The 25,448-nt window shown below is 40.9% G+C and overlaps 1 protein-coding gene across 1 annotated transcript in view; it reads left to right on the plus strand.

Annotated features, from left to right (window-relative positions):
* Nucleotides 1–25,448, plus strand: part of ascc3 (activating signal cointegrator 1 complex subunit 3) — a 161,917-nt gene that overhangs the window by 127,201 nt on the left and 9,268 nt on the right. Inside the window, 14 exon segments of the mRNA XM_063879474.1 lie at nucleotides 1,992–2,212; nucleotides 2,909–2,994; nucleotides 3,195–3,361; nucleotides 4,079–4,224; nucleotides 5,639–5,759; nucleotides 6,371–6,513; nucleotides 12,378–12,515; nucleotides 12,841–12,961; nucleotides 13,069–13,201; nucleotides 15,006–15,131; nucleotides 20,373–20,484; nucleotides 20,579–20,713; nucleotides 24,101–24,295; nucleotides 24,297–24,326. Coding sequence (XP_063735544.1) covers nucleotides 1,992–2,212; nucleotides 2,909–2,994; nucleotides 3,195–3,361; nucleotides 4,079–4,224; nucleotides 5,639–5,759; nucleotides 6,371–6,513; nucleotides 12,378–12,515; nucleotides 12,841–12,961; nucleotides 13,069–13,201; nucleotides 15,006–15,131; nucleotides 20,373–20,484; nucleotides 20,579–20,713; nucleotides 24,101–24,295; nucleotides 24,297–24,326 — 1,874 coding nt within the window.

Here is a 25,448-nt window from a genome sequence, read left to right on the forward strand (position 1 = left end):
TCACTAGCCCACTGCGCCACATCCTCCACTGAATGATAGCACTTGTTTTGAAGTTTCAGTTCTGTTGGTTAGAGATAACTGAAGAGAAAGCAGGTGAAATGGTTTGAATGGCTAATATGAAAGAGGAAGCTGTGAGAAAGAGAATTATGAGTGATTTATTTCATATTTAAGTTATAGTGATCATAAGTTGTTCCCTTGGAGATTCTTGTGAAAAGTGATTTTGTATTATGGTAGGGCCATGGATACCTCATGTGAGCCAGAGTCTGTCCTTAGAAGTTCAGTTTTTATCATGTTTGCTGGAACTGTCCCAGTGATGCTTGAGACAGATCATCTCTGAATTAAAATCTGGTACCTACTAACTACTAAAGCATGCCCCTGACGGAGTGTCTGACACAGTATCAGTCATTGCTATGATCTCTGTTCAAACCATCACGCTACACAGCGCTGATCAAATAACAATTCCCTTTCCTTTTTCTCGTCTCACATGTTTTTAAAATCAATGCTAGTTTGACGGCTTGATCAAAAATGACATCTTGCACTTGATAAAAAAGAAAAACGTTTCAATATCAACCATCCTTCTGATCTGACATGAGTGCAGAATTATCAGCCGACCCTGTCTCATCGCTGCAGCTGTTTTTATTTTATTTTATGACAAATCTACCATACACACCCGGCTCAGCTGCAGACTGACTGTTAGAGATAAACAATGGCTAAACCGTTGTTATCAGAATCAGAAGTACTGTATTTATCTCAAACTGGGAAATGTTTGCATTTTAGCAGCGAAATACAAAGAGAAGCAAAACAAATACAAATAATTAGAATTAAAAAATAAAGTAAAAATGAAAATGAAATATACAAATGTACAAAAAGGCAATAATAATATAGTGTAAATGTACAATGTTAAGTGTAAAGGAGTGCATGTTAAGTTAACAGAGAGGCTATGGAGCAGTGAGTTGTCTGCAGTCAGAGGGGTATTATAGTACAGAGTTATTGCAGTGGGCAGGAATGTTCTCCTGTACCTGTCCTTGTGACAGCGGAGCTGGAGCAGTCTGTTGGAGAAGGAGCTCCGCTGTCTGTCCAGCTGCAGGTGGAGAGGGTGGGTGGGGTTATCCATGATGGACAACAGTTTGTTCTGAGTCCTCCTCTCCACCACAGCCTCAAAATTGTCCAGTTTGATGCTGATAACTGAGCCAGCTTTCCTGATCAATCTTGTGTGTACATGTTTACCATGATAGTTATTTTTCATGTCACAAAAGTGATAAACGATAGTGCAACCATTCTCCGAGCGGCTGTTTGCTTTAACCTCCGCTGCAGGGCAATATGCTCCCTGTTTGCCGTTAAAACACTTTTCTCTCATAGATGGCATGTGGTTTTACATGCTCGAATATAAACATTATGTAAAGTAAGGGACTCTGTTTTCCCAAGAAAATATTAGATGATGATACATCTGATTCCTGGCTTTTATACTTCTGAATTCAAAACTCAATCAATAACATTTAGAATGATAGACAAACAAATGGTTAAAATCACAGCACAAAAAACTAAAACAAATAAAAACAAAAAACCATAAAAAGGTCGAGATAAATGTTACTCATGACTATAGTAAATCTGTATTCTAATTCCGTTTATTTTTTTATAAATAAGAAATGATGAATCAGTTAGGGAAGAGTACACAGCTTCTTTTCATGTATGTTAATAATGGTTGCCATGTCCTATAAAATGTATAAGTGGAGCCACCCAAAGTCCACATCATTTTCTCCATGTGCAGAAACTTCATGATTTCTGTCACCCACTGGACATGAGTGGGAAACAATCTTTTGGATTTAATCCATTTTGATGTCAATAAAACACCATTTCTCCAGAAAGTGTCACATTCAGTCCAAAACATTTCGACTTTAGTATTCTCTGATGTTCCAAACGTTTCGCTATAATAAACATGAAAGACGTAAAAAGAACTCCTGATTGATCTTCTCCCTTTCCTCCCCCCTCAGAGCTGCTGGACCTGCAGCCTCTGCCGGTGACGGCTCTGGGTAGCCGGGAGTTCGAGAGCCTGTTCAAGTTCACTCACTTCAACCCCATCCAGACTCAGATCTTCCACACGCTGTACCACACAGACACCAACGTCCTGCTGGGGGCGCCAACGGGCTCCGGGAAAACCATCGCAGCAGAGATGGCCATGTTCCGGGTCTTCAACCAGTATCCCGGCGCTAAGGTGCTTTATGCTTACATTAAAGGGGGAGGAAGGACTTGTTGCTGTCTTCCATTGTTGTTGAGCATTGGAACTCTTCTCATAAAACCTAATAACAGCACAAGACTAGACTCAGTCTGTAACAAAAATGAATCAACTAAATGAAAAGAGAATTTCCCATCACCATGGAGATCCACAGGCTGTGTCCATGGGAGCTACCACTGGTACTGTTAGGAATTTACATTCCAGATGTTAGTGTTTTCATGTAGTGTATGGTACTGTCTGTAACACACAGGGATGAGGACATTGACTTGTGACAAACTTTGTAAATGTTAAGCAGAAACAGAGAAACTCCTCTGAAGACACGGTCTTACTAAATGTCAAAAACAATGGCAGCTTTAACATCTACTATGTGCAGTAATAGATTTTTCTATTTTTTCATTTAGAGGCAACACAGAAAATTGATTGTTTATTTTGCCAACCTAGAAGTTGTATCTAACATGGATTTTCCTGACCTCAATATAGCCACGTACTTTATTATTTGCATTAATTAGAAAACCTTGTTAAGGCGCCACTTCACTGTTTCCTCCATCAGGAGTGCTGCATGGAGATGCTACAACATGCAAATGTGTTACAGTTTTAATGTTCATCCAGCCTGAGAAAACTACCTGTGTTTATTTCCATTGTTTATTTGACTGTGTATTCTCTCTGTGTGGTCAGGTGGTGTACATCGCCCCCCTGAAGGCTCTGGTCAGAGAGAGGATCGAGGACTGGAAGGTCAGGATTGAGGAGAAACTGGGGAAGAAGTGAGTGATACAGATACACCTCTCACAGTTGCACAATGCATTTAGTCATGAGGGTTTTACATGTTAGATGCATGAACTGACATCATATGTTCAGCTTACGAGGTCATGAAGAGTCGTGTGTGGAGATACTATGTGTTGTTCTACAGAATTGTCAAAACCCTTCGCAGGCTCATGTGTTTCTTCTTCCTCTGTGTGTGTAGAGTGGTGGAGCTGACAGGGGATGTGACCCCCGACATGAGAGCTATAGCACAGGCTGACCTCATCGTCACCACTCCGGAGAAATGGGACGGAGTGAGCAGAAGCTGGCAGAACAGAAGTTACGTTCAGAAAGTGGCCATCCTCATCATCGATGAGATCCACCTGCTGGGTAAGAGTCCTGACCATCCTGCTCTGTAGGTCAACAAGCGTCAAACCTATCCAAGGTCTTTTTAATATGTCTTTGTTGTGTATTTATGGGAGCTTTTTGTTAGGTTAGAGCTAATGGCCAATATTTTTGCAAATATTCTTTAAATTTGTTTATGGTATGTTTAATTTGGCCAAAAAACGGTGACCTGGACAGCAACTGATGCAGGGCAAACGTGACTGATTTTAACAGAGCCTGCAGATCACAGATACAGCTTATTATAGATTGTTTTATTTAATAATATTATTCATTTGATATTGTGGTAAATTAAAACTTTATTTTAAGTTATTTAACTGTGAAGGTGAATATTTATAATATATATTCATAAAATGAAATATATTAAATGATATACTAATGATGTTAAAATGTATATCTATATATAATAATACAAGTATGTTTTATTGCATGAGATTAGATTTGAATTATATTAGATTTTTAAATTAAATATAATTTATTGGTTCCAATAGAATTGTATTAGAGAAATTGTGACCACTCAAAATATGAGTGTTTAAGACTCACTCGTTAACCTAGTTAACCTAACCTGTCTTTGGACTGTGTGAGGAAGCCGGAGGAAACAAACTGCACACAGAGAGACCCAGAACTAACCACTGCACCAACTATTGATCCGAAACGTCTTCAATGCACGCTCTGACTGGTATCTACCATTGTGTGTGTTTGCAGGTGAGGACAGGGGTCCAGTGTTGGAGGTGATCGTGTCCAGGACCAACTTCATCTCCTCCCACACGTCCAAGAGCGTCCGAGTGGTGGGTCTGTCCACGGCCCTGGCCAATGCTCGAGACCTGGCTGACTGGCTGGGCATCGAACAGGTCAGACATCCACCAACACACATGTACACAACACACACACACACACACACACACACACACACACACACACACACACACACACACACACACACACACATTGTTCTTCGGGTAGATGGAGGGATCATTTTCATAAGCTGAGCCTGGCTGTGTGTACTGGCCAGCAGAAACCACAGTGTGTGTGCAGCGCTGTATTGTTACGCTCCATTTGTTGCCTGCCTCTTCATATCTGAGTGACTTTATATAATAATAGCAATTATGATAAAAATATGCTTTTGGTCTGGAGTTGATGTTGTAGTTTATCTCTATAATCTCCTGCAGGCTGTGTCTGATGACATGCTTAAGTTCTTATCATCAGTACAACTGAATAAACATTAACATGATACAAAGGAGACTTATTGAAATGATGACACTGATATGATTTCATACTGCAGGCTTATGTGCAGTTTCCTAAAGTGGAACAAAAAAAACTTGATAGCAGATTTGTCAAATGCCGTTCTTAACATATGCTAGTTGCTCTGGTTATGTTGTAACTCTGCATCTTTGTTTAGCTAGTATCTGAAGATACAAACTTTATATATTTTCCTTGTTGTGTAAGTTCATTAAAGGAGCTGCAATTGTTACTGCTCCATATATCAAACATTTTGCTGATTCCTGCAGGGATCAATCATATTTGTGCATCATCAAAGACGTTTCAGAACATGTCTCTACCTGAGCTGCAGAGACAGAGAGCTACTAATTGTCATCACATTGAGCATTAGCCACCTTTAACTTAGCGGTGGTGACTCACAGCCATGCAACTGTGATGTAGATTGTTTATAGCCTAACGTTAGCTTTTTGCAAGGTGTTAATATGTGTAGGTGTACTGCCTATGTGTAACCCGCCCTTAGCTTAGCGGAGGTGACTTTGTGATTAGTTGTTTTATTTGTTGTAGCTGTTAGTATTTTAACAGTGAGCTAAGTTGTTTAAGCTTTAACTATTTGCTTCTGGTGATGCATTTAAGGTTCAATTATTATAAATGTGGCTTTAATATGTGGAGTTTATCCGGCTGAAGAAAATGTGTTGGCTCATATACAGTAGGTGCATTTTCCACATAGCTTATTTTCAGTAATAATCCAAAATCCAATGGAAAAATCCCATTCGCTTTTGTGATGCTAACTACTGGTACAAAAATACGCTGCACCACTGTAAACACACCCCTCTTGGAGCTGTGTTCACACACTGCCTCCTGATCACACATTCACACACACGAGGGGTTAACCGGCACAGCGGGGTCCAGCAGTGTGTGCTCCGGCCTCAGTGACAGTGACAGACAGTTTACATTACAGCCAGATGGGCTCCATGTTGCCAGCTGCTCACATTAAATCTCTTCTCTCTTTTCTTCCTTTTCCCCCCCTCCCTTTCTTCTCGGTAACAGGTGGGTTTGTTTAACTTCCGCCCATCTGTTCGCCCTGTACCGCTGGAAGTTCACATCCATGGTTTCCCGGGGCAACACTACTGCCCTCGCATGGCCAGCATGAACAAGCCTACCTTCCAAGGTACAAATCCATGCACTCCTCTCTGTTTCTTCCATTGTGAGAGGCTTCTCATTGAGCTGGACAATCCTTTGTAAAAATGATTATATATACTGTATACTCTATGGATATATCTTTCCACTGCTTTTAGAATATATATTTACTGTTTATTTATTTCTATTATTAACTCTATTATGAACTTCTGTAACAAAACAATTTCCCAAATCCAAAAAGTACATCTAATTAAATCTAATAAAAGAGCTTTTTAATAATCTCTGCCAAGCATAACTTTTTTATTAAAAAGTTGGCTTTTTTAAATTTATTATACATTCTCTATTGTTAAACCTCACATTCCACATATTCAGATTTTCTGAATTTATATTATACCACATATTGACTATCTTCAGTTTTCTTTCAGCCTTATGGAACGAATGGGCTTAGAGCAGAGTACCACAGACAGGGTAGAGTCTTTCACTGTTTCACCTTTTTTTTGACAGAAAGGAAGAAAATGTATTATATAAAAACAAGCTTATCCTCACCTAGGCTGTTTGAAACACTTGCCTCAAAGCACACAATAATATGAAACGTTACTGAAGCAGTGAAAAGTGAACACATTCAAACGTGTGTCTTTGCAGCGATACGCAGCCACTCCCCAGCCAAGCCAGTGCTGATCTTTGTCTCCTCACGACGGCAAACTCGACTGACCGCCCTGGACCTGATCGCCTACCTGGCCACTGAGGACAACCCCAAACAGTGGCTGCACCAGGACGAGAGAGAGGTACGCTAACGCTGTGTGCGCTCACAGCAGCAGGTCCAGTCTCTCTGTGTCAGGGTTCACAGTAGGACACCAAACATTGAAACACACAATCACTGTAGTTATTCTTCTGAAATGGAACACAGTTCATCTGAAGCGTCATCAGCCTTAAGCATGAAAAGGGTCAGTATGTGTGAGGTGAATGAGAGCATACTGTAACATAAGGTGGTAGATTCCAACAGGCATCAATTCATTCTTCAATATATCATAACTCACATAGTTTGCATTAAAAATAAACAGATTATTTGCAAATCACTCAGTATCACTATCAATTATCAACATTCTTCATCCAATCAAATCTGAGAGCCTGCCTACTCATACTTCTTATTATTTTTAAAATGTATAAGCTAGTACTGGCAAACTATTCAAATGTTTAATCACGATTAATCTTATTGTTCTGCATAAAATTCTGTATTCAGTAATAGTGTACTGCACACTTTCATTTCAAAAGTGCATTCGATATGAACAAAAGTTCAATAACATTTGGTTAGCAAACACTTGAAACAAAAGGAGTTTTATAACAGCTGTATTCCCTTTGCACAGCAGCAGTTAAAATACTTCTTGTAAATCTCAACTCAACATTAATGAATGTAATCAAATCAAATATAAAACCTAAGCTATTTGCCACTGCAGGGCATTAACGTTTCAAGTAGTTTGTCCTAGAAAAACAAGTTACCCTCAGAGTCCAGTGATAATTTAACTTTGCAATAGTTACAAATAACTCTGGTTCTATCAGCTCCGCCGTCTGTAAGAGATTTAAAATGTCCATGTCAGAGTCCGGTACCTTCCTCCATGTTTCTGTCCCCTCCAGTTCTTTTCTGTTTCGGTTGATGTGAGCGCTGCAGCAGTCTTAGGCCCGCCCTAAATGCTCTCATTGGTTGAGATGCCCCTCCTAAGCCAATACTGATCAACATCCCACCCCTCCTGTGACCCATGTGTTGTCGGTACTGTGTGTGTATTCAGAGCCAGGTAGCAACAGTTAATGTATACAAAACTATTAATGCGCCATAAAAATATCGTCTTCGTTCATTAATGAATGTGTTAGTTTGCCCAGCCCTAGTATGAACGCAATTCTAATGCTTTGAACAATGTTGTCTATTTTGATATTGAAGTCATATACTAAATGAAGAGAAATGATAGATCCTCTTTTGGCCTTTTTTTCCCACTTTTGTTGTAACACTTTAAAGTTCCCCACTGTGGGACGAAGGATTTCTGATCTTAAGAAACTGTGAGAGAGAAAGTTTACCATCCTTAACAAAAGGGGTTTAAAAAATACTTTCCTATTTTTAGACTTTACTCTGACACATTTTACACATGTAGGGAGGTTGAAGCTCTGATCTGATCTCAGATCTGGGGACATTGCATTAGCATACAGAACTGATACACTCAGAAAATATGTGCAAATATAACCATGTCTGTCTCATGCATTTCCTTTATTTCTAATGTGTTTTTATTTCCATGGATGCACTCCTTTATCCCCCCCCCCCCCTTTTTTCCGCTGAATTGTGCTGATGTTCCCTTTCTCTGTGTAAGTGCTGGTTTAAGTGTAATCACAGATGGAATTCAACTTGTGCCGGAAAAGCCTGTGTCATCGTCCACTATATTGTCTGCGCATACCCTGGGATGAGTTAAAGATTGGAGCAAATAGCCCCTCGGGGTTCACATTTGAAACGTTTCTGATATTATTACAACACTGGGATATGCAGGCGTGGTAGAGCATGGACAGTATTAACCTCTCATGCAACAGCAGTTACTCAGAGAGAACTACGGGCTGACTTTACAATCACAAGGGTTTGGTAAAGCGTGTAGTAAAGTTTCACAGGATTTTCCTCCTGTCAAAAATACATTTCGAGCACTTTTTTTTTGGTTAGACAAAAAATTCTACAACATAAAAGAATTCAGTAAATAGCTATTACGTGTGTTAAAAACTGAAGTTGCTAATAAGTTGCTCAAAGACACTATTAAACTTAATTGACACCATACACGGATCCACCTTAGGCTTTGTGGAGGGGATGTGAATTCAAATGACTGTCATGTTGTTTGTTTGTTTCTTTGTTTGGTTAGCCTAATATTTAACGTTCATTGTTTACCTCTGGCAATTGCATTTATGCTTTATTAATAAGTGGTGTTAAAAGATTTGTCTGCTAAACAAACGTGTAAGTATCATAAATGTGTGTCCAATCCAGTCGACAAATCCCAATGCTTTTGGCATAGGATGCTAACTTCCAGGTCAATCTACAAAAAAATAGTTTGTACATCATTGTCATATTCAAGTTTAAACAACACGTATTGCAGGGTAAATATACTGCAGAGCAAGGAGATATTCTGAATGCAAAAGACTAAAGCTGATGACACGCCAGAGAGAGAAAGAAGTGGTTGGTTGGCTTGTGTTTTTGTCAAATACTTTGGTCTTTATTCTAATTGTTTTAACTTCATGACCTTTGCTCTGACTTGTAAAAAAGCCATCATCAAGCCAAAAAGCTAACTTTGCACATAATATATTGGCCATTTACCTTGGCAAACTGAAGCTTCAACTTTGTTTGATGAGGTATAATGAACAAGAAGTTTTATTGAGCTGAAAGTATACATGACCAAAACGTTACAGCATTGATGGGGACTATTATCCCTGAATAACAGATGGATCTTAAAGTGTATATTAACCATTGTTCAATGAGTCTACATTTAGTTTAGGTTGAAGAGGATGTGCTTTATGGAGATTTAGAATGTATAATCAGCATTTTTTAGTCATAGGGCGACGATTTCCATTATCAGACAAAATGGCAAAGCATCACTCAGCTGTGTTCGGGCTCATAAGTCTTTTTTGTGGCACAAAGGACCAATGTTTATATCTCCAAACAGGGTTAGGAAACAATGCCTAGTATTATAATGCTAGTATTTGGCCTAACTAGCAAAAGACTCGGGGAAATCCCTTCCTGACAATTACCCCCTCCTCTGTTCCCTGTAGGTATACATGCAGCCTCAGTGCTGCTGTGATTTATTCCAGTTTAAAACGCTACATATGGAACCCTGCAGACACACTGGCTCAGAGCAAATATGTGCTGTCTTATAACACAGACCCAGCCTCTGTGTGTGTGTGTGTGTGTGTGTGTGTGTGTGTGTGTGTGTGTGTGTGTGTGTGTGTGTGTGTGTGTGTGTGTGTGTGTGTGTGTGTGTGTGTGTGTGTGTGTGTGTGTGTGTGTGTGTGTGTGTGTGTGTGTGTGTGTGTGTGTGTGTGTGTGTGTGTGCGTGCGCGGCGCGCACACAGCGTCCCGGCCTCTGTGTGTGTGTGCGCACACAGCGTCCCGGCCTCTGTGTGTGTTCCGCTGGCACATGCTGCCACCCGCTGCTTCTCTGCGCTGGGCCGTGTAGCAGCTCTGCGCCCTGCTGCTTGACTGACAGGCTTCTGGCCAGAGCTGCTTAACTCTCCGCGGGGGTCACCCACTGCCTCTAACCCCCCCCCCCCCCCCGACCTGACAGCTCTTTCTTCCTCTGCTGCCACAAACCCCAGCTCTCATCCTCTGGGCATATTTTTAATCTTCCATTCTCTCATATCCAGGGTCGGGAGGTTTTCAAAATGTATTGTGTTACAACTCCTAGCTACCTGTAAAAGAAGGAACCTGATCTTGGTATCCAAATATAAAAGTAATGTGATTACTTTCCGTAACTTTTGGATTACAAGGGAAAATAAATCTCTGTAAAAAAAAATATGACGTAAGATAACAGAACAATATGACCCAAGAAAAGAAGATATTTAGGATCTAAAATGATTTTATTGATAGGAAAAGCTGCCTTTCATGAAGCATATTCAGGGTATATACTACAGTTTAAACAAGCAGAAATCAAATCTGAGCTGACAGAAAATGCTCCATTTAAGTTTAACACACACAGTTAAACTCACACACACACTTTTATGAACATATAGGTTCACCTGCTGAATTAAAAACAGAACGAATGAACCAAAGAAAGAGAAATCCATAAAGCAGATTCAGGCAGTAGACATATACAGTGGGGCAAAAAAGTATTTAGTCAGCCACCAATTGTGCAAGTTCTCCCATTTAAAAAGATGAGAGAGGCCTGTAATTTTTATCATAGGTATACCTCAACTATGAGAGACAGAATGAGAAAAAAAAATCCAGGAAATCACATTGTAGGATTTTTAAAGAATTTATTTTCAAATTATTGTGGAAAATAAGTATTTGGTCAATAACAAAAGTTCATCTCAATACTTTGTTATATACCCTTTCTTGGCAATGACAGAGGTCAAATGTTTTTCTGTAAGTCTTCACAAGGTTTCCACACACTGTTGCTGGTATTTTGGCCCATTCCTCCATGCAGATCTCCTCTAAAGCAGTGATGTTTTGGGGCTGTCGCTGGGCAACACGGACTTTCAACTCCCTCCAAAGATTTTCTATGGGGTTGAGATCTGGAGACTGGCTAGGCCACTCCAGGACCTTGAAATGCTTCTTACGAAGCCACTCTTTCGTTGCCCTGGCGGTGTGTTTGGGATCATGGTCATGCTGAAAGACCCAGCCACGCTTCATCTTCAGTGCCCTTGCTGATGGAAGGAGGTTTTCACTCAAAATCTCACGATACATGGCCCCATTCATTCTTTCCTTTACACGGATCAGTCGTCCTGGTCCCTTTGCAGAAAAACAGCCCCAAAGCATGATGTTTCCACCCCCATGCTTCACAGTAGGTATGGTGTTCTTTGGATGCAACTCTGCATTCTTTCTCCTCGAGTTGACTTTTTACCAAAAAGTTCTATTTTGGTTTCATCTGACCATATGACATTCTCCCAATCCTCTTCTGGATCATCCAAATGCCCTCTAGCAAACTTCAGATGGGCCTGGACATGTACTGGCTTAAGCAGGGGGACACGTCTGGAACTGCAGGATTTAAGTCCCTGGCGGCGTAGTGTGTTACTGATGGTAGCCTCTGTTACTTTGGTCCCAGCTCTCTACAGGTCATTCACTAGGTCCCCCCGTGTGGTTCTGGGATTTTTGCTCACCGTTCTTGTGATCATTTTGACCCCACGGGGTGAGATCTTGCGTGGAGCCCCAGATCGAGGGAGATTAGCAGTGGTCTTGTATGTCTTCCATTTTCTAATAATTGCTCCCACAGTTGATTTCTTCACACCAAGCTGCTTACCTATTGCAGATTCAGTTTTCCCAGCCTGGTGCAGGTCTACAATTTTGTCTCTGGTCTCCTTTGACAGCTCTTTGGTCTTGGCCATAGTGGAGTTTGGAGTATGACTGTTTGAGGTTGTGGACAGGTGTCTTTTATACTGATAACGAGTTCAAAAAGGTGCCATTAATACAGGTAACGAGTGGAGGACAGAGGAGCCTCTTAAAGAAGAAGTTACAGGTCTGTGAGAGCCAGAAATCTTGCTTGTTTGTAGGTGACCAAATACTTATTTTACCGAGGAATTCACCAATTAATTCATTAAAAATCCTACAATGTGATTTCCTGGATTTTTTTTTCTCATTCTGTCTCTCATAGTTGAGGTATACCTATGATGACAATTACAGGCCTCTCTCATCTTTTTAAATGGGAGAACTTGCACAATTGGTGGCTGACTAAATACTTTTTTGCCCCACTGTAGATTCACTCTTAAAGTATCAGCCTCCAGAACAGAACAGCTGACAGAGGAGAGACAACAGCTGATCCTTTACAGCAAACACTAAATGCTCTTTATAGGTTTCAGAAACATTGTAATCCTGCTAGTAATCAGATGTGTCACTGTTTCTGACACCTAGCTCCAAGTCAGTTTCTCATTGGCTGTGTGTCTGTCCGATTAAATCCCAGTGTGTGCTCTGGTGTGTCTGCAGATCGAGGTGATCATTGCCACATTGAGGGATTCCAACCTGAAGCTGACGCTGGCCTTCGGGATCGGCATGCACCATGCAGGCCTGCACGAGAGAGACAGGAAGACCGTGGAGGAACTGTTTGTCAACTGCAAGATCCAGGTATGCCCTCCCACTGCACACCTCCAGCACCACTGCACATACCTGATGAGTTATAAAAGATTTGCATTGTACTGGATCTGGGGGATGATGAGGCCTTATGCAAACAGTAAAACTCACACTACAGCAGAATGATTTAATTACAAGTGAACTGTTATTGATGCAACAGATAAAATGCATTTAACCCATATGTCAATGTTTTCCTCACACTTAATATTACACTTGTTCTTTTAAACATTCTGTATGAGTTAGATTCATATTGGATCATGTCATTAAATTCCTGTATCTATATTGTATTATTTCCGTTATCCCTCTGTCTTTTTCTCAGGTTCTGATAGCCACCAGCACTCTGGCCTGGGGGGTTAACTTCCCTGCTCATCTGGTGGTCGTCAAGGGAACGGAGTACTATGATGGCAAAACCAGGCGCTACGTGGACTACCCCATTACAGGTGCAGTCCTGTCTCAGATATTTCTAGCCCTGGGGGAAGAAAAGAACAGCTTCTATTGCCGCTGATTTAAAAGATCAGTGTGTGACGGTGGTGTGCTGTGTGTGTAGATGTCCTGCAGATGATGGGGCGAGCAGGTCGGCCTCAGTTTGATGACCAGGGCAAAGCTGTGATCCTGGTCCATGACATCAAGAAGGATTTCTACAAGAAGTTCCTCTACGAGCCTTTCCCTGTGGAGTCCAGGTAACTGTGATTTCTCTGTGGTGCAGGGGTTGCATTCAAACATGACCTCATAACAGCAGTTATTAGAGAGATATCCCTGACACAGTGGACACACGGTTCCGTTGGGTTGAGGCTTGCTGGTGGGCGTGTCTGGTGCTTGGGGTTAACGCGACAAACAACCAATAACTTTATAATCTCCCGCCCTGGACACTTAAAGTAAAAAAGCCCGCTTTCTAGAGCTTTACTACTGCGAAAATGGATGCCGATTTGGTCGCAAGGATGGCTTTTGTGTGTGCAATGTATCGGAGTATCCCTACCGCAATTATTAGTCTCTCCTCTATTTTTGGGAAAATGACGAAATGAGCCGCGCTATGGCTCTCCCAGCATATTTACATACACGCGGTTTGATTGGCTAGGTCTTATACTGGCATATTTGCATAAGTGGGATTTGATTGGCTGGCGCTTCCGTCGACGCTTAAAAAATTGAACTTTTCTCAACTTTCACTGCGAGTAACGCAGCAAAGCGAAGCAACGGAACCACAATGCAGTTCGGCCAAAGTGAATGGGAAGCGTGAAGCTCTGGAAGTGTGTGGACAGGCCGTGAGGGGCTGATACTGACCTGAGACTGGCAATGGAAGTATGGAAAAGAAACACAACAGTTCAGGATTTGTCAGACTTGTGGAATATCTAAACACATGTGTTCATGTACTATATTAAACACATTTTTTAATTAAATGGATTAATTTTGAACAATGGGAAGACTTTGGGAATAAATTGCACCATAACGTAACTAATTTACTTTCTCACAAAACGACTTGTAATGTTGTGACAAACTCTACATTTCAGAACTAGTTCCTAAAGAAACTGACCTGAATATGTTGGATGACTACATGACTCGTTTGTATTTCAGGAGAATGTAACAAGGGTCCAAAATGTTTCAGGAACCATTGTTGACAGTCAGTCTATAAATGTGGCTTTCATGGTTTGAAAAATGTGAGTCTCTACTTCCAGAAATGAGTTAACCTGAGACGACTTCTTCACTTGGCTTAGTCAGGACAGAGTGTGTATTCTGTAAATGTACACACAGGCACAAGAGACACACAAAACCTGATTGTATTATAGAAACCACTCCATAAACAATTCACATGCTTAATAGTATAGTGCCCTAACACATCGGGAGGGCAGGGTCGTCTTTAAAAATGCAATGCTAGGGCAGGAACAATACGTGACTTGCAATAATGAAACCACACTAGTGTCTTTTCTTTTATGGTAAGAGAAAATTTGTCTTGTTTTTTTATGTTTTAAAGCATGGATAAACCCCTATTCTCAATTTCCATTCTTCGTCGTCTAAACATCAACAACTGTACAACATTTTTCCTAACATTTCCTACAATTTTTTATTTAAATCAGGAGCTTTTTGATATTTAAAATTAAATAAGTTGCTGACACGTATTTAATGTGAGAGTTAACAGTAAAAAAATATTTACAGCTTTTTATTTTAAGTGCAATTTACTGTATCATCTTCAAATCTTTTGTGTTGTACAACCATCAGTCCAAAAACATATTTTCACTATGAAGACAAAGGAAAAAGACCACAAGTTTACACATGGAATATTGTTTTGGGATTCGGCTTGAAAAATGAATTAAAGATTAACCTGAGTTGTTCGTAAAGAAATAGCTCTTCATCATCAATCGATCCACCAGATAATCTAATTACTGATACAGACTTATTTCTGTGAACAAAGTTCAAATAACAGCTTGATAATTCACCCTGTGGTTTGTAAGTGATCACTTTGTGTCTGTCTCCCCCCCCCCTCTCCCACAGCCTCCTCAGTGTGCTGTCTGACCATCTGAATGCTGAGGTGGCTGCAGGAACCATCTCCTCCAAACAGGACGCCATGGACTACATCACCTGGACCTACTTCTTCAGGCGGCTGGTGATGAATCCCAGGTGAGGGGAGCCTGCTCACACTGCAAAGCATGCACTTCAAAACTAAAGCAGACACACACGCACATTCTCCACCTGCTCTCACAACCTGCTCAGAGGAGTGCCATGTTCTTGGGTCAAACATCTGCTGTGTAGACACACACCATTCCAGAACATTCCAGCCTGCTGGTATTTGCACGGCTGTCATCCCACATTTACATTCAGTTCCTGGCCGAGGCCTCGCAGTACGATCGGACCAGCACAGGTCTGCAACCTGACACTCAGGCTGGGATTTTAGATCAATATACAAAAGAAAAACAATGGCAAGGCTTTAGAGTTCCTGTAGGATTAGTGGAAAGACTCAGACTGCATTTCTGGTGTTCTTTTGGCTGGTGAGGACTATGCAAATACATAGGGTCGGGAGGGTCCTGCCAGTAATCCTGATTTTACAAAGAATGTACCAGTTATCTGATATTTTTTAATGCAGCTCTAAGGGAATTTGGTCACTTTTACTTTGGATGATTACATAATTTTGTTACATGTAATCCAATACTCCCCAAACCTGGTAACACAACATCCTGGTCTTTAAAGTTGAACCAGGACCTTTGATATCCCATCTCTAGCTCTCCTAACTGAACTGTCTCTCCCTGTGAGGTCAAATAACAAAAATGTATTATATTTGTACAAATCCACCTTCTTTCTTTTTGCTTTTTCATCTGCGCTGTACCAGGAATTCTGATTGTGATTATTTGGGCCTAAAAGTTGTAAATACACAAAAAGCCAAATCCAGACTTATTTTCCCTTTCATGTGCCTGAGACGAGACGAGCTGTGACGCTGCCGTTATGTAGCAGACGAGGGGGTGGACGTTTATGGTGTCCATGGATGTGAAAGACTGCCAGAGGGTCTAGGGAAGACCCGGGTATTTTTGCAATGGAGAGTAGAGCAATTTTCCATGTGCCACTGAACTTGAATGAACGGGTCTCGCCTCCAAGGCTGTATCCCGTTCTCTATATATTCACCGATGCCTGCAGCTGGATTCTGATTTCATGAAATGCTATTGACCTTTTACCTGTAGTTGACAAAGTCAGACCCACAGGCCTGCTATTAAATCAGAACTGAATTTTGCCAGTATGACAAACATATTGTCTTAAATTCAGTTTATGTCATCTCCAATAATATTGAAGGTATTTTGCCTCTGAATATGCCGATCCATTATCTCCATGCAGCTGTGTTAGTATCTGAACGGCTAATACATCACTACTGCTTTCAGCCATTAGTTCCCACAACACACACACACACACAGACACAGGGTCCCATGGGTGTCGTAAACGTCCGAGGCTGACTCGCTGTGCCATCAGGAGCCTAATGGTGATGATGCTAATGGCCATGACTTAATCAGACAGGCCCTGCCACCAGTAAAGATCTGTGAAATGTGTTCAGTAATAAACACATTCAGCGCTGTGAACGGCGTGCTGTTAACATGTGGAGCGATGGGAGAGAAAAAAATACTAAACATTAAACACACATTAAATCTGACCGTCACCGCCTCAACTGCTGCCTCCAGATACTGTGATTACTCTCCCCCCTCCCCGCTGCACAGTAAAGGATGTGGTGGTAATCATGAACATTTGTTTTAATGTAATATAAGAAGTAGGTGGTTTTTGAAAGGTTTGCCTGAATAATGCAGGCAGCTGTGAGATGACCTTAATCTCATTTACCCCCCGCCTGTTCACCGAGGAAGTCTTCCTTGCTTTAAGTTGACTTTTTTCTACAACTTGAGACTGTGTTCACAGCCATAGGTATTAGCCTCTGACTTTGATGGTAATAACCACATTTGTTATCATTTTATTTTTATTCCGCTGTCGTGGTTTGAATCCAGCCTAGGACCATCTACGTTTTTTTTTAAACAAATGTATATACATATACCTAACATATATAAAGCGACATGTGTTTTAGCTGTGGAGCTAGCACCACAGATCATTTCTAGTAGATGTTCTTTGTTGTTACAATATAATTTATTTGAACTGCATTTGGACAGAAGCCCGAACTGTTGTCATTATTTGACATCAATCAAAGTTTAATTATAAAGCCCAATACAACAAATGTTACATCTGTCTCAGTGGACATTACAGTTTGTACAGAATATGAATACTACACACTTTGTCCTTGGACCTTCAGATCCGACAAGGAAAAACTCCCAAAGACACCCCGCAGTTAACAGGGGGAAATGGAAGAAACCTTTGGGAGAGCAACAGAGGAGGGATCCCTCCCCCAAGACTGACAGACGTGCAATAGGTGTCATGTGTTATCACACATTTCTGTAATTGTAGCACCCTGTGTATGTCTTGGAGCTCTTCACTGTGAGCTGCTCCACTCACATGTTGTTTTTCTAAGGATGCTGGGGGTTCATTGGGAGGTGCATGCCCAGTGTTAGATTTCTAAGTAGACTTAGAGAAGAATTATGACTAATGGTTTATATATCTCAGAGTTCTGTTCACAAGTGAGGGTAGGTTGCAGAAAAGCCCAGCAGGGAGAGAGGAGCAGCACCATCAGTTGAACAGGTGCAAGCCAGACTGTTGTGGTGATTCCAAAGAAAAGGCCCTCAGTTTGTTGGAAGGTCTACAATCCAACCTATGACCTATTGTCATAAGGTTTGAAATATAATAGGATTGGTTAAAAAAAGCAGGTGACGTGAGTTTCCATTAGATGATGGATGTGCCCATTTGGGCCGGCTGTGGCTCAGGAGGTAGAGGATTGTAAAAGCACTTTGAGGGGTTGCTAGAGTATATAGATGCAGTCCATTCACCATTGGGACATGGGGTGCTGGGCTAGGGCATTTAAAGAGAGCTTGGCGTAGAACTGCTGTTCCCTCACATTGAAATTACTCTGTTAAAGGTTGGGGCATCCCCCTGGAGGAATTGGATGACCTAAATGAGCCTGCTCCTACCATTACCCCCACCCCGATCAGTCTTGGATTGATGGAAATGAATGCATGCACACTGCAGGATATAAACCATTGCATTACTTTACAGAGAAATGCATTATCCTATATGTAAACGTTTCGGTTGTCATTGAGAGGTAATGATTATTTTGGCACAATACAAAACTTTACCATAGGTGAGCAACAAAATCCTGTTCCTAATTATGTTCAGTATTAGTTGTCATTATCACAGCTGATAGTGTTAATACTTTTCTGAGATTATACAAATATATAAAGTGTTTTCAAGAAATATTAAAATCTCATAAATATTTGAATCTAACCGCTGCATATACAGCTCCGGAAAAAACTAAAGAGACCACTCAAAAAATGTATTTAACTCCAAGAGAAACCTATAAATAGTAAAACCAGAGAAACTGATAATGCTGCAGTGGTCTCTTTATTTTTGTGCTGGAGCTGTATATCACATATTTTTGTAACTCCAGCAGCTTCCCAAAACTAACATCTGTACAAGGGTATTATTGAATGTCAAAATGAAAGGCAAAATGTTCTTGCTTGTTCAGTTCAAAGACTTGCATTTGTTTTCATATAGCCAATTTGTACTTCATCTTAGCTTGCAAACATGTCAATGCTCTATATTACAAGAACCACAGCAAATGACATTTCGTTTGTTATCTTCATTAACTGACACTGGAGAACAACCAGCTGGCACTCAAACGACAAAAACACCAGTGACATTCTGTCAACATTTCATGTTACTAAAATGACAAACGTACACAGGGATCCCCCCCCCCCCTGCAAACATACCTTAAGGATCTCTCTGCACCACCGTTATTGAAACTATCGGTTCCCTTTTTATCTGATTCACACACATCATGCATATATATTGGCATTATGAGCTAATGAAGAATGTCTTTGATGACATTTCTGCTGAGCCTCATGTGGAAGCTCTTAGTTGGCAGTGCTGAGCATGGAACCCATTTTGCTGCTAGTTGGCTTATTTCAGGTAATAACGGTCCAAGCTGGGAACCATTTGCTGCCAAGGGCTGCCTTGTGTCTCAGCTGCGGCTGTCCTGCACAGCACTACAGCATGAACACGATTCTAACCAGCAACAATGTAAATACATTTGTGACAAGACATTTTAATTACCATGTATCTTAGTTTTCCATCAGGCTCTAATGAGGTCCAATTATGTATTGGACTGCTTAGTATCAGCATGTCTGTCATTTCTATACTGACTGAGCTACTTCACCAGTTGAGGACAAACCCAGTTCTGTTTTATTGTTCAAGTAATTGAGTAAGTGTTTGAATCACTTTTGAAGCACTTTTTATTATATTTTTGTTGTATTGACTAATTTTCATATAACTTAAATAGAGACACCTGCTCTCCTGCAGAATGTTCAAACTCCTGGTCCTGAGACATTACATTTTATTCATTATACCTGTGAAATGCATGGTGATAGAAGATGGATGATGTACTCAAAACCAAAGGGCTATAATTAATGCCGCAGGTGTGTATCGTTGATGTTCCTGTTAGTTGGAAATATGCTAACATAAGTCACAATAGCTTTCCAGGCTAGCTACCTTGCTAACTGACAAGTCACTATTTTTTAAGGAGACATATTTGTACAACGTTTTTTAGATTTTATAACTGTCTGCAAACCCTGCCTCTGTTGTGGAACAGGTGAGCTGGTTATGGATATTTTTGTAGGCTGACCTAGAAGTTAGCATCACAAGGGCTCCCTCGACAAAAAAGAATGAGATTTTTGCTTTAGATTTTCGAATATTGCAAAAAATAAGCTCAAAGACACATTTATGATACTTACACGTTTTGTTCTGCAGGATAATCTCCATGTATTAACACACTTTATGATTTTTAAAGTAAAAATGTTTAAAGATCAGCAAGTTCAGCTACACAACGCCTACTAATGTTTAACATTCCCCTTTTTAATCTGCACTATTATATCACAGTTATAGCAATACATTTTGCCATTGTCCACATTTTTGCTGTTGACTCCCTCTTAAACTCTTCTCCAGGGTTCTTAAAACACTTAAATGCAAACTGTTAACCAGGATACTGTGTGTATGTGAACACAGTCAGAACAGTTATGATTTAAGCAGTGGAAATTAACCTACAGCTGTGCTTGAACTCTGCACATCTTGAATATGTCAAACAGTATTTAAATCTTCTCAAGCCACCCGATGTAAAGGATAAAAGTAACTAAAAAGCATGTAAAATAATCTCAGTTTGGCTGAAACGATACTCAGAATGGCAAACAGGCTTTCTTCCGTATTTCACACACTGTCATTTCCTATGTTGTTTAGTTATTACAACCTAGAAGACGTCAGCCACGAGTCCATCAACAAATTCCTGTCCAACCTGGTGGAGAAGAGCCTGCGCGACCTGGAGTGTTCTTACTGCTTAGAGATTAAAGAGGTTTGTATTTTTTTGTCATTTGAGATCATATATTGCGTTAAATAAAGGATACAGTTTTCTAATTTTCAAATTGTTGATCCCATTAATGTTCCAGGATGATCGGACCATTGAGCCACTGACCTATGGCCGCATCTCGTCCTACTACTACCTGAAGCACCAAACCATCCGCACCTTTAAGGAGCGGCTGAGAGCCGAGCTGCCCCTCCACGAGCTGCTCTCCGTCCTCACCGTGAGTCCCACTGTTTCACACTCGTTCTGTCACCATGGTTTCCTTTTAATGCTACTAGGATCTGTGTATGCCTTTTCTTACACTCTGATTAATGTAGATCTGTAACAGAAAATGGTGTGTGTTGTACAGTATTATGCTTTGAAGGGATTTGCCTCTCCTGTAGTGTGTTCTATGGGTGTTAGTGCATGTAAATGGTCTGCAAAGGCTAAAATCCCTGTGTTCCCTCCAGAGGGAGTTTCTCTCCTACATTCCCCCCGCCCACCTGAAACGCCTCCATTGGACTCCTTTGTTTACTACTGTAACATAGTGACATTATTATGTAAAACTTGCACTTCTATTGGCTACCGCTTCAACACATTGTACGTGATAGGTTGAGGGGCGGGACAACACTGGTCTTTACATAACAGTGTTCTGTTTGAAGACATGTGAAACAGGAATGCATCTGTAACTTCTTTTAAGACTACTGAGAATCTCTGATCAGTCCCTTAATATTATTTTTCTTTTTTTTCATTTGCCAAAACATACAATACAATACACACACACACACACACACACACACACACACACACACACCCACCCTTTACTTACTCGTTTCAAATTAGCACCTTTGCCTGAGCCTCATTAGCTCTCCTCCTGTGGTGGGTGGGTGTGATACTTTGTCCTCTGCCTTTACCGTCTGTGAGGTCATCCACACTCTGGATTGGGATTGGGGGGGGGGTCAAGACAAGACATGGTTTACATCTTTCTCTGAGTGGGGTGATGACTTACTCTTTCTTCCATGGCTTCTAATTGCTTTGAATATCCATGTGTGATTACTTGTAGTGCATTTCTTCACAAAGGCTTTATTTTCAATCTTCAATTTAATCCTATTTTTTGGTTTTTCATGCAGTGATATTTTGTCCTGTTTCAAGATACTGACCCTTGTATTTTTAATAATATCCAATAAAATCAGCCTCACTTTATAGTTCTTAGTAGGATACATTGATTGCTGATTATCCTAAGGACCTATAAAGAATACTAGTTGTGCAATTAATATTTCCTGAAGTAGGCACTTAAAGACCTGTGGCCTTGCCACAGAAAGCAGACTTTATCACGTGTGTCTCAGATCTAAATAAGCTTGTGTTCTTCAATAATGATGCTAACATACGGAGGGGGGGGGAACTCTGAGAAACGTCACTCTCCTCTGCACACATGTAGTTGGAAATACACCAGAGTATGCCATACCTCGCTGCCCCCCCCCCAACCACAACAAGACATCACCCCCGCCCTCCCCCTCAGTTAGCAGTAAAGCAGCGGTATGCTCCTCCAGCTCCCCCTAATTGCTGCAGTGTGGCCATTAATGAGACACACCCACACCTCTCTGCACCCCAACCTCCTCCCCCTCTCTCTGAGCCCTACTCTGTCGTTGTTTTCTTTTTCTTTCCTGCTCCTCTGATTCATAAAACGCAAATATTCTCACAGTGAAAGCAATCAGTCTATGTTTGCGACATATGGGTAATAACATTGTGGTTGCCGAGTGACCGTCTGAGACCAATACATGGATTTGCATTGATGTATTATTACAGACATTAATATACTTACCTCCAAATGAAGTGGTTCAGATCAACCAGATAAATGCTGCATGTTTAGTACATGTCAGATCACCTCTCATGTAGTAATACTGCTGTGTTTACAGATCTCAACTGTTACTCACTTGAGTTTAACTGCGAAGATAATATGCTACGTTGAAATACATTTCCAAACCTAAACACTTTCATTAAGTCATGGTACGGAATTTAAACATCATCGCATCAATCTAACTAAAAATCTATAAATCTCTCTGGGTCCGTCCGGCCTTCCAATGAGACGTCTTTTGCATCATGCTTTACAAAGATAGCTGATCATTTCTGAGACATTAGGGCACACGCTGTCTAAGTAGTGATTGACGGGAAACGATGTAAGTGTCTTTTTAAGGTTTTGGGATTTTTTTTATCCTGGTTTTCTTCCAAGTAAACACCCCGATCTCAAAGCATTTGTCACCAGTCTCTTTCTTGTGTTGTACACAATTTGCAGAGTAAATGTATACATTTATTCAGCCTCAGCACACACCATTATTAAATTGAATATCAAATGTTGTGGTTATTAAGAATGGCATGCAAGTTTACACATTCTGTGTCCTTTCTTTTTTCAAAACATATTATTTAGTTTTACTTCAACTTACTTTTGTATCTTTTTTATAGCAGTCATACTGCGGACCTGGCCCCCGGAATAGGCTCCCCACGTTTAGTTTGTTTGCTTCCACCTCTTCTCTGTAATTAGTGCTGTACAGCTCCTCCTCATCAATCTCTCCCTCCCCTGTCTCTGTGAATGCTACCATCATAAGGTGTGGGGTGTTGGTGGTTATGAAGCCCGCTTAAAGATCTATGGTCTCTCCAGAACATCCATACCAGGCACAACGACACTGAAAGATAAATTATTCTGAGATTATTCCTATTCCCATTCCTCATCCCAGCCCCCACACTGCGCAGGTCCTTTTTCAGGTCCTAGCTTTTGAAACACTGGTTACACTCGGTGATGGATGGAGTCTTAACAGTCAATGCTGGGGAGAGGCTATGACAAATACCTCCAGCACAGCCAGTTGATGGGACTACATTAGGCCAAGTTCAACTGAAGTGAATTAGAAGAGAGGAGCCACGCGTGTCTGCGCATCTCTCTGTATAACAAGCACAAACAAGGTGCAAAGAGGAGGTTGATGGACTATGCAAGACCATCAGGGTTTCACTGTGTCTCTGTCATTCAACGGGCACCATTTCCAGAGATGTACATCAAAGAGTTGGATTAATTCAAAATATTGTGCCAACTCTTGGAGTAGTTCAAGTGAACTGGATGTTTCATCATAAAGTAGCTTAACCCTCCTGTCCTTTTGAGTGGTTTATTCAACTTTGTTAAACCTATGATGTTCATGGTCTAAATTGACCGCCATAGGAAATGAATGGGTAACCCTAGAATGTGTTCATCCATCAGATGGTACACGCCCAAAATCGTCAAAGTGTTAATTTTGGAAAACATTGTCAGTTTTTATTCTTTGTATATTCACTGCAATGATTCATGTAAACTATAGTTTGAGACAATGTGTTCATCTAAAAGGGTGTTTCAATACAATTTGGTGATGATTCATGTTTTTGTTGTTAATGTAAGAGCCTTACAACAGCCCCCTCAAATTTGACCAGCAACACCAAAGTGAGGGTGGAGAAACAAACAGTAGGGTTAAAAGAGCCCATGCCCTTTTTCTGGGGTAGTTTAAGAAACCAGAAGAGCAGGGAGGTAAAAGCAGCTGTTGAAGAGAAGATGCTTGGATTAAAAACGTCTGACCACAACATGCTTTCACTTTGGATCTCTGTCTCACAGGATGCAGAGGAGTTTGCTGAGCTGCCTGTCAGACACAACGAGGACCAGCTGAACAGCCAGCTGGCTCAGCAGCTCCCCCTGAAGGTCAACCCACATTCCTACGACAGCGCCCACACCAAGACCAACCTGCTGCTGCAAGCCCACTTCAGCCACGCCCAGCTGCCATGCAGCGACTACAACACCGACACCAAGACCGGTGCTGGACAACACCATACGAGTCTGTCAGGTAGGACTCCCTGGGCAAATGATTAACTTGATAACAATACATACATCCAGCTGTCACTTTTAAGCAAAACAATGTAGAATATAACCGTGTGGTTAAAACCCAAAAATGCATCAATCATGCAAGTCAACTTTCAAATATCATACATCTGATATGCTGAACCAATTTAAGTGCAACATTTAAAAACTGGAATAAATAGAATGATATTAAATTGTTATGTGCAAAGAAGGGGTGTGACCAATTTGTTTTCAGTCTAAACATGTGCAGTTTCCATTGTTATGATGTCTACGGAGTGTGTTCTACCATTGTGGACTACAATAAGCAGCTACAGCAAAGAGTTGCAGACTTTGTAGAGCAGTTGCTGGTCTCTGCGTATTGAAGGATTAGCAATCCCATTGCCGGTGCAGAGAGTAGTGGACAGGATAAAGTGTACTGTTCGGCCATGTCCTGGATCTAGGACAGATCTGAACAATTCAATGCATGATACACAAGTCCCAGTGTCTCTAATAGGATTGGAGCAGCCATTGTGAGTCATTGCATGGTGCAGAGGGGAGGTGTGAGAACTTGGGTAGATTGAAAACCAGCTGGGCTGCTTTATTCTAAATGAGAATTAGAGGTCGGAAGGTACATGCAGACATTTAGTGAATAATACAGTCGTTTGAGTTGCGTTAAGGAGAAAAGAGGAGGGGACCCAGAACAGAACCCTGAGGGACTCCAGTAGTAAGGCTACAAGGTTTAGACAGTTGACATGGAGAGTACAGATTTGAAAACTGATTGAACCCGACTGTTTTTGGAGGATGGTGAGTAGGATCTGGTGGTTCACCATGTTGAAAAAACTAAGCGGTGGGTTAGGGTTAAACCAATAACACTATCAACCCATTTTGTAATTCCAGCATTTAAAGGTTCTTAAATATAGTTTGTTGAGGCTGTTCCTATTCGATTGGACCTGATTATACCTGCTCTACCAGATAAGCTACAAGGGGCGATAAAGTTTTATACCTTGACAATGCTAGTGATTGAATGTGTTAAAGGACTGAAAATGAACATAAAAGGTTTTACTGAAATAAGATATTTTGCAACAATAACTTGCCAGTTGCTGATAAAAGGAGGAATCGGAGAACAGCG

The sequence above is a fragment of the Eleginops maclovinus genome, chromosome 3 (assembly GCF_036324505.1).
Source record: "Eleginops maclovinus isolate JMC-PN-2008 ecotype Puerto Natales chromosome 3, JC_Emac_rtc_rv5, whole genome shotgun sequence".
NCBI lineage: Eukaryota > Metazoa > Chordata > Actinopteri > Perciformes > Eleginopidae > Eleginops > Eleginops maclovinus.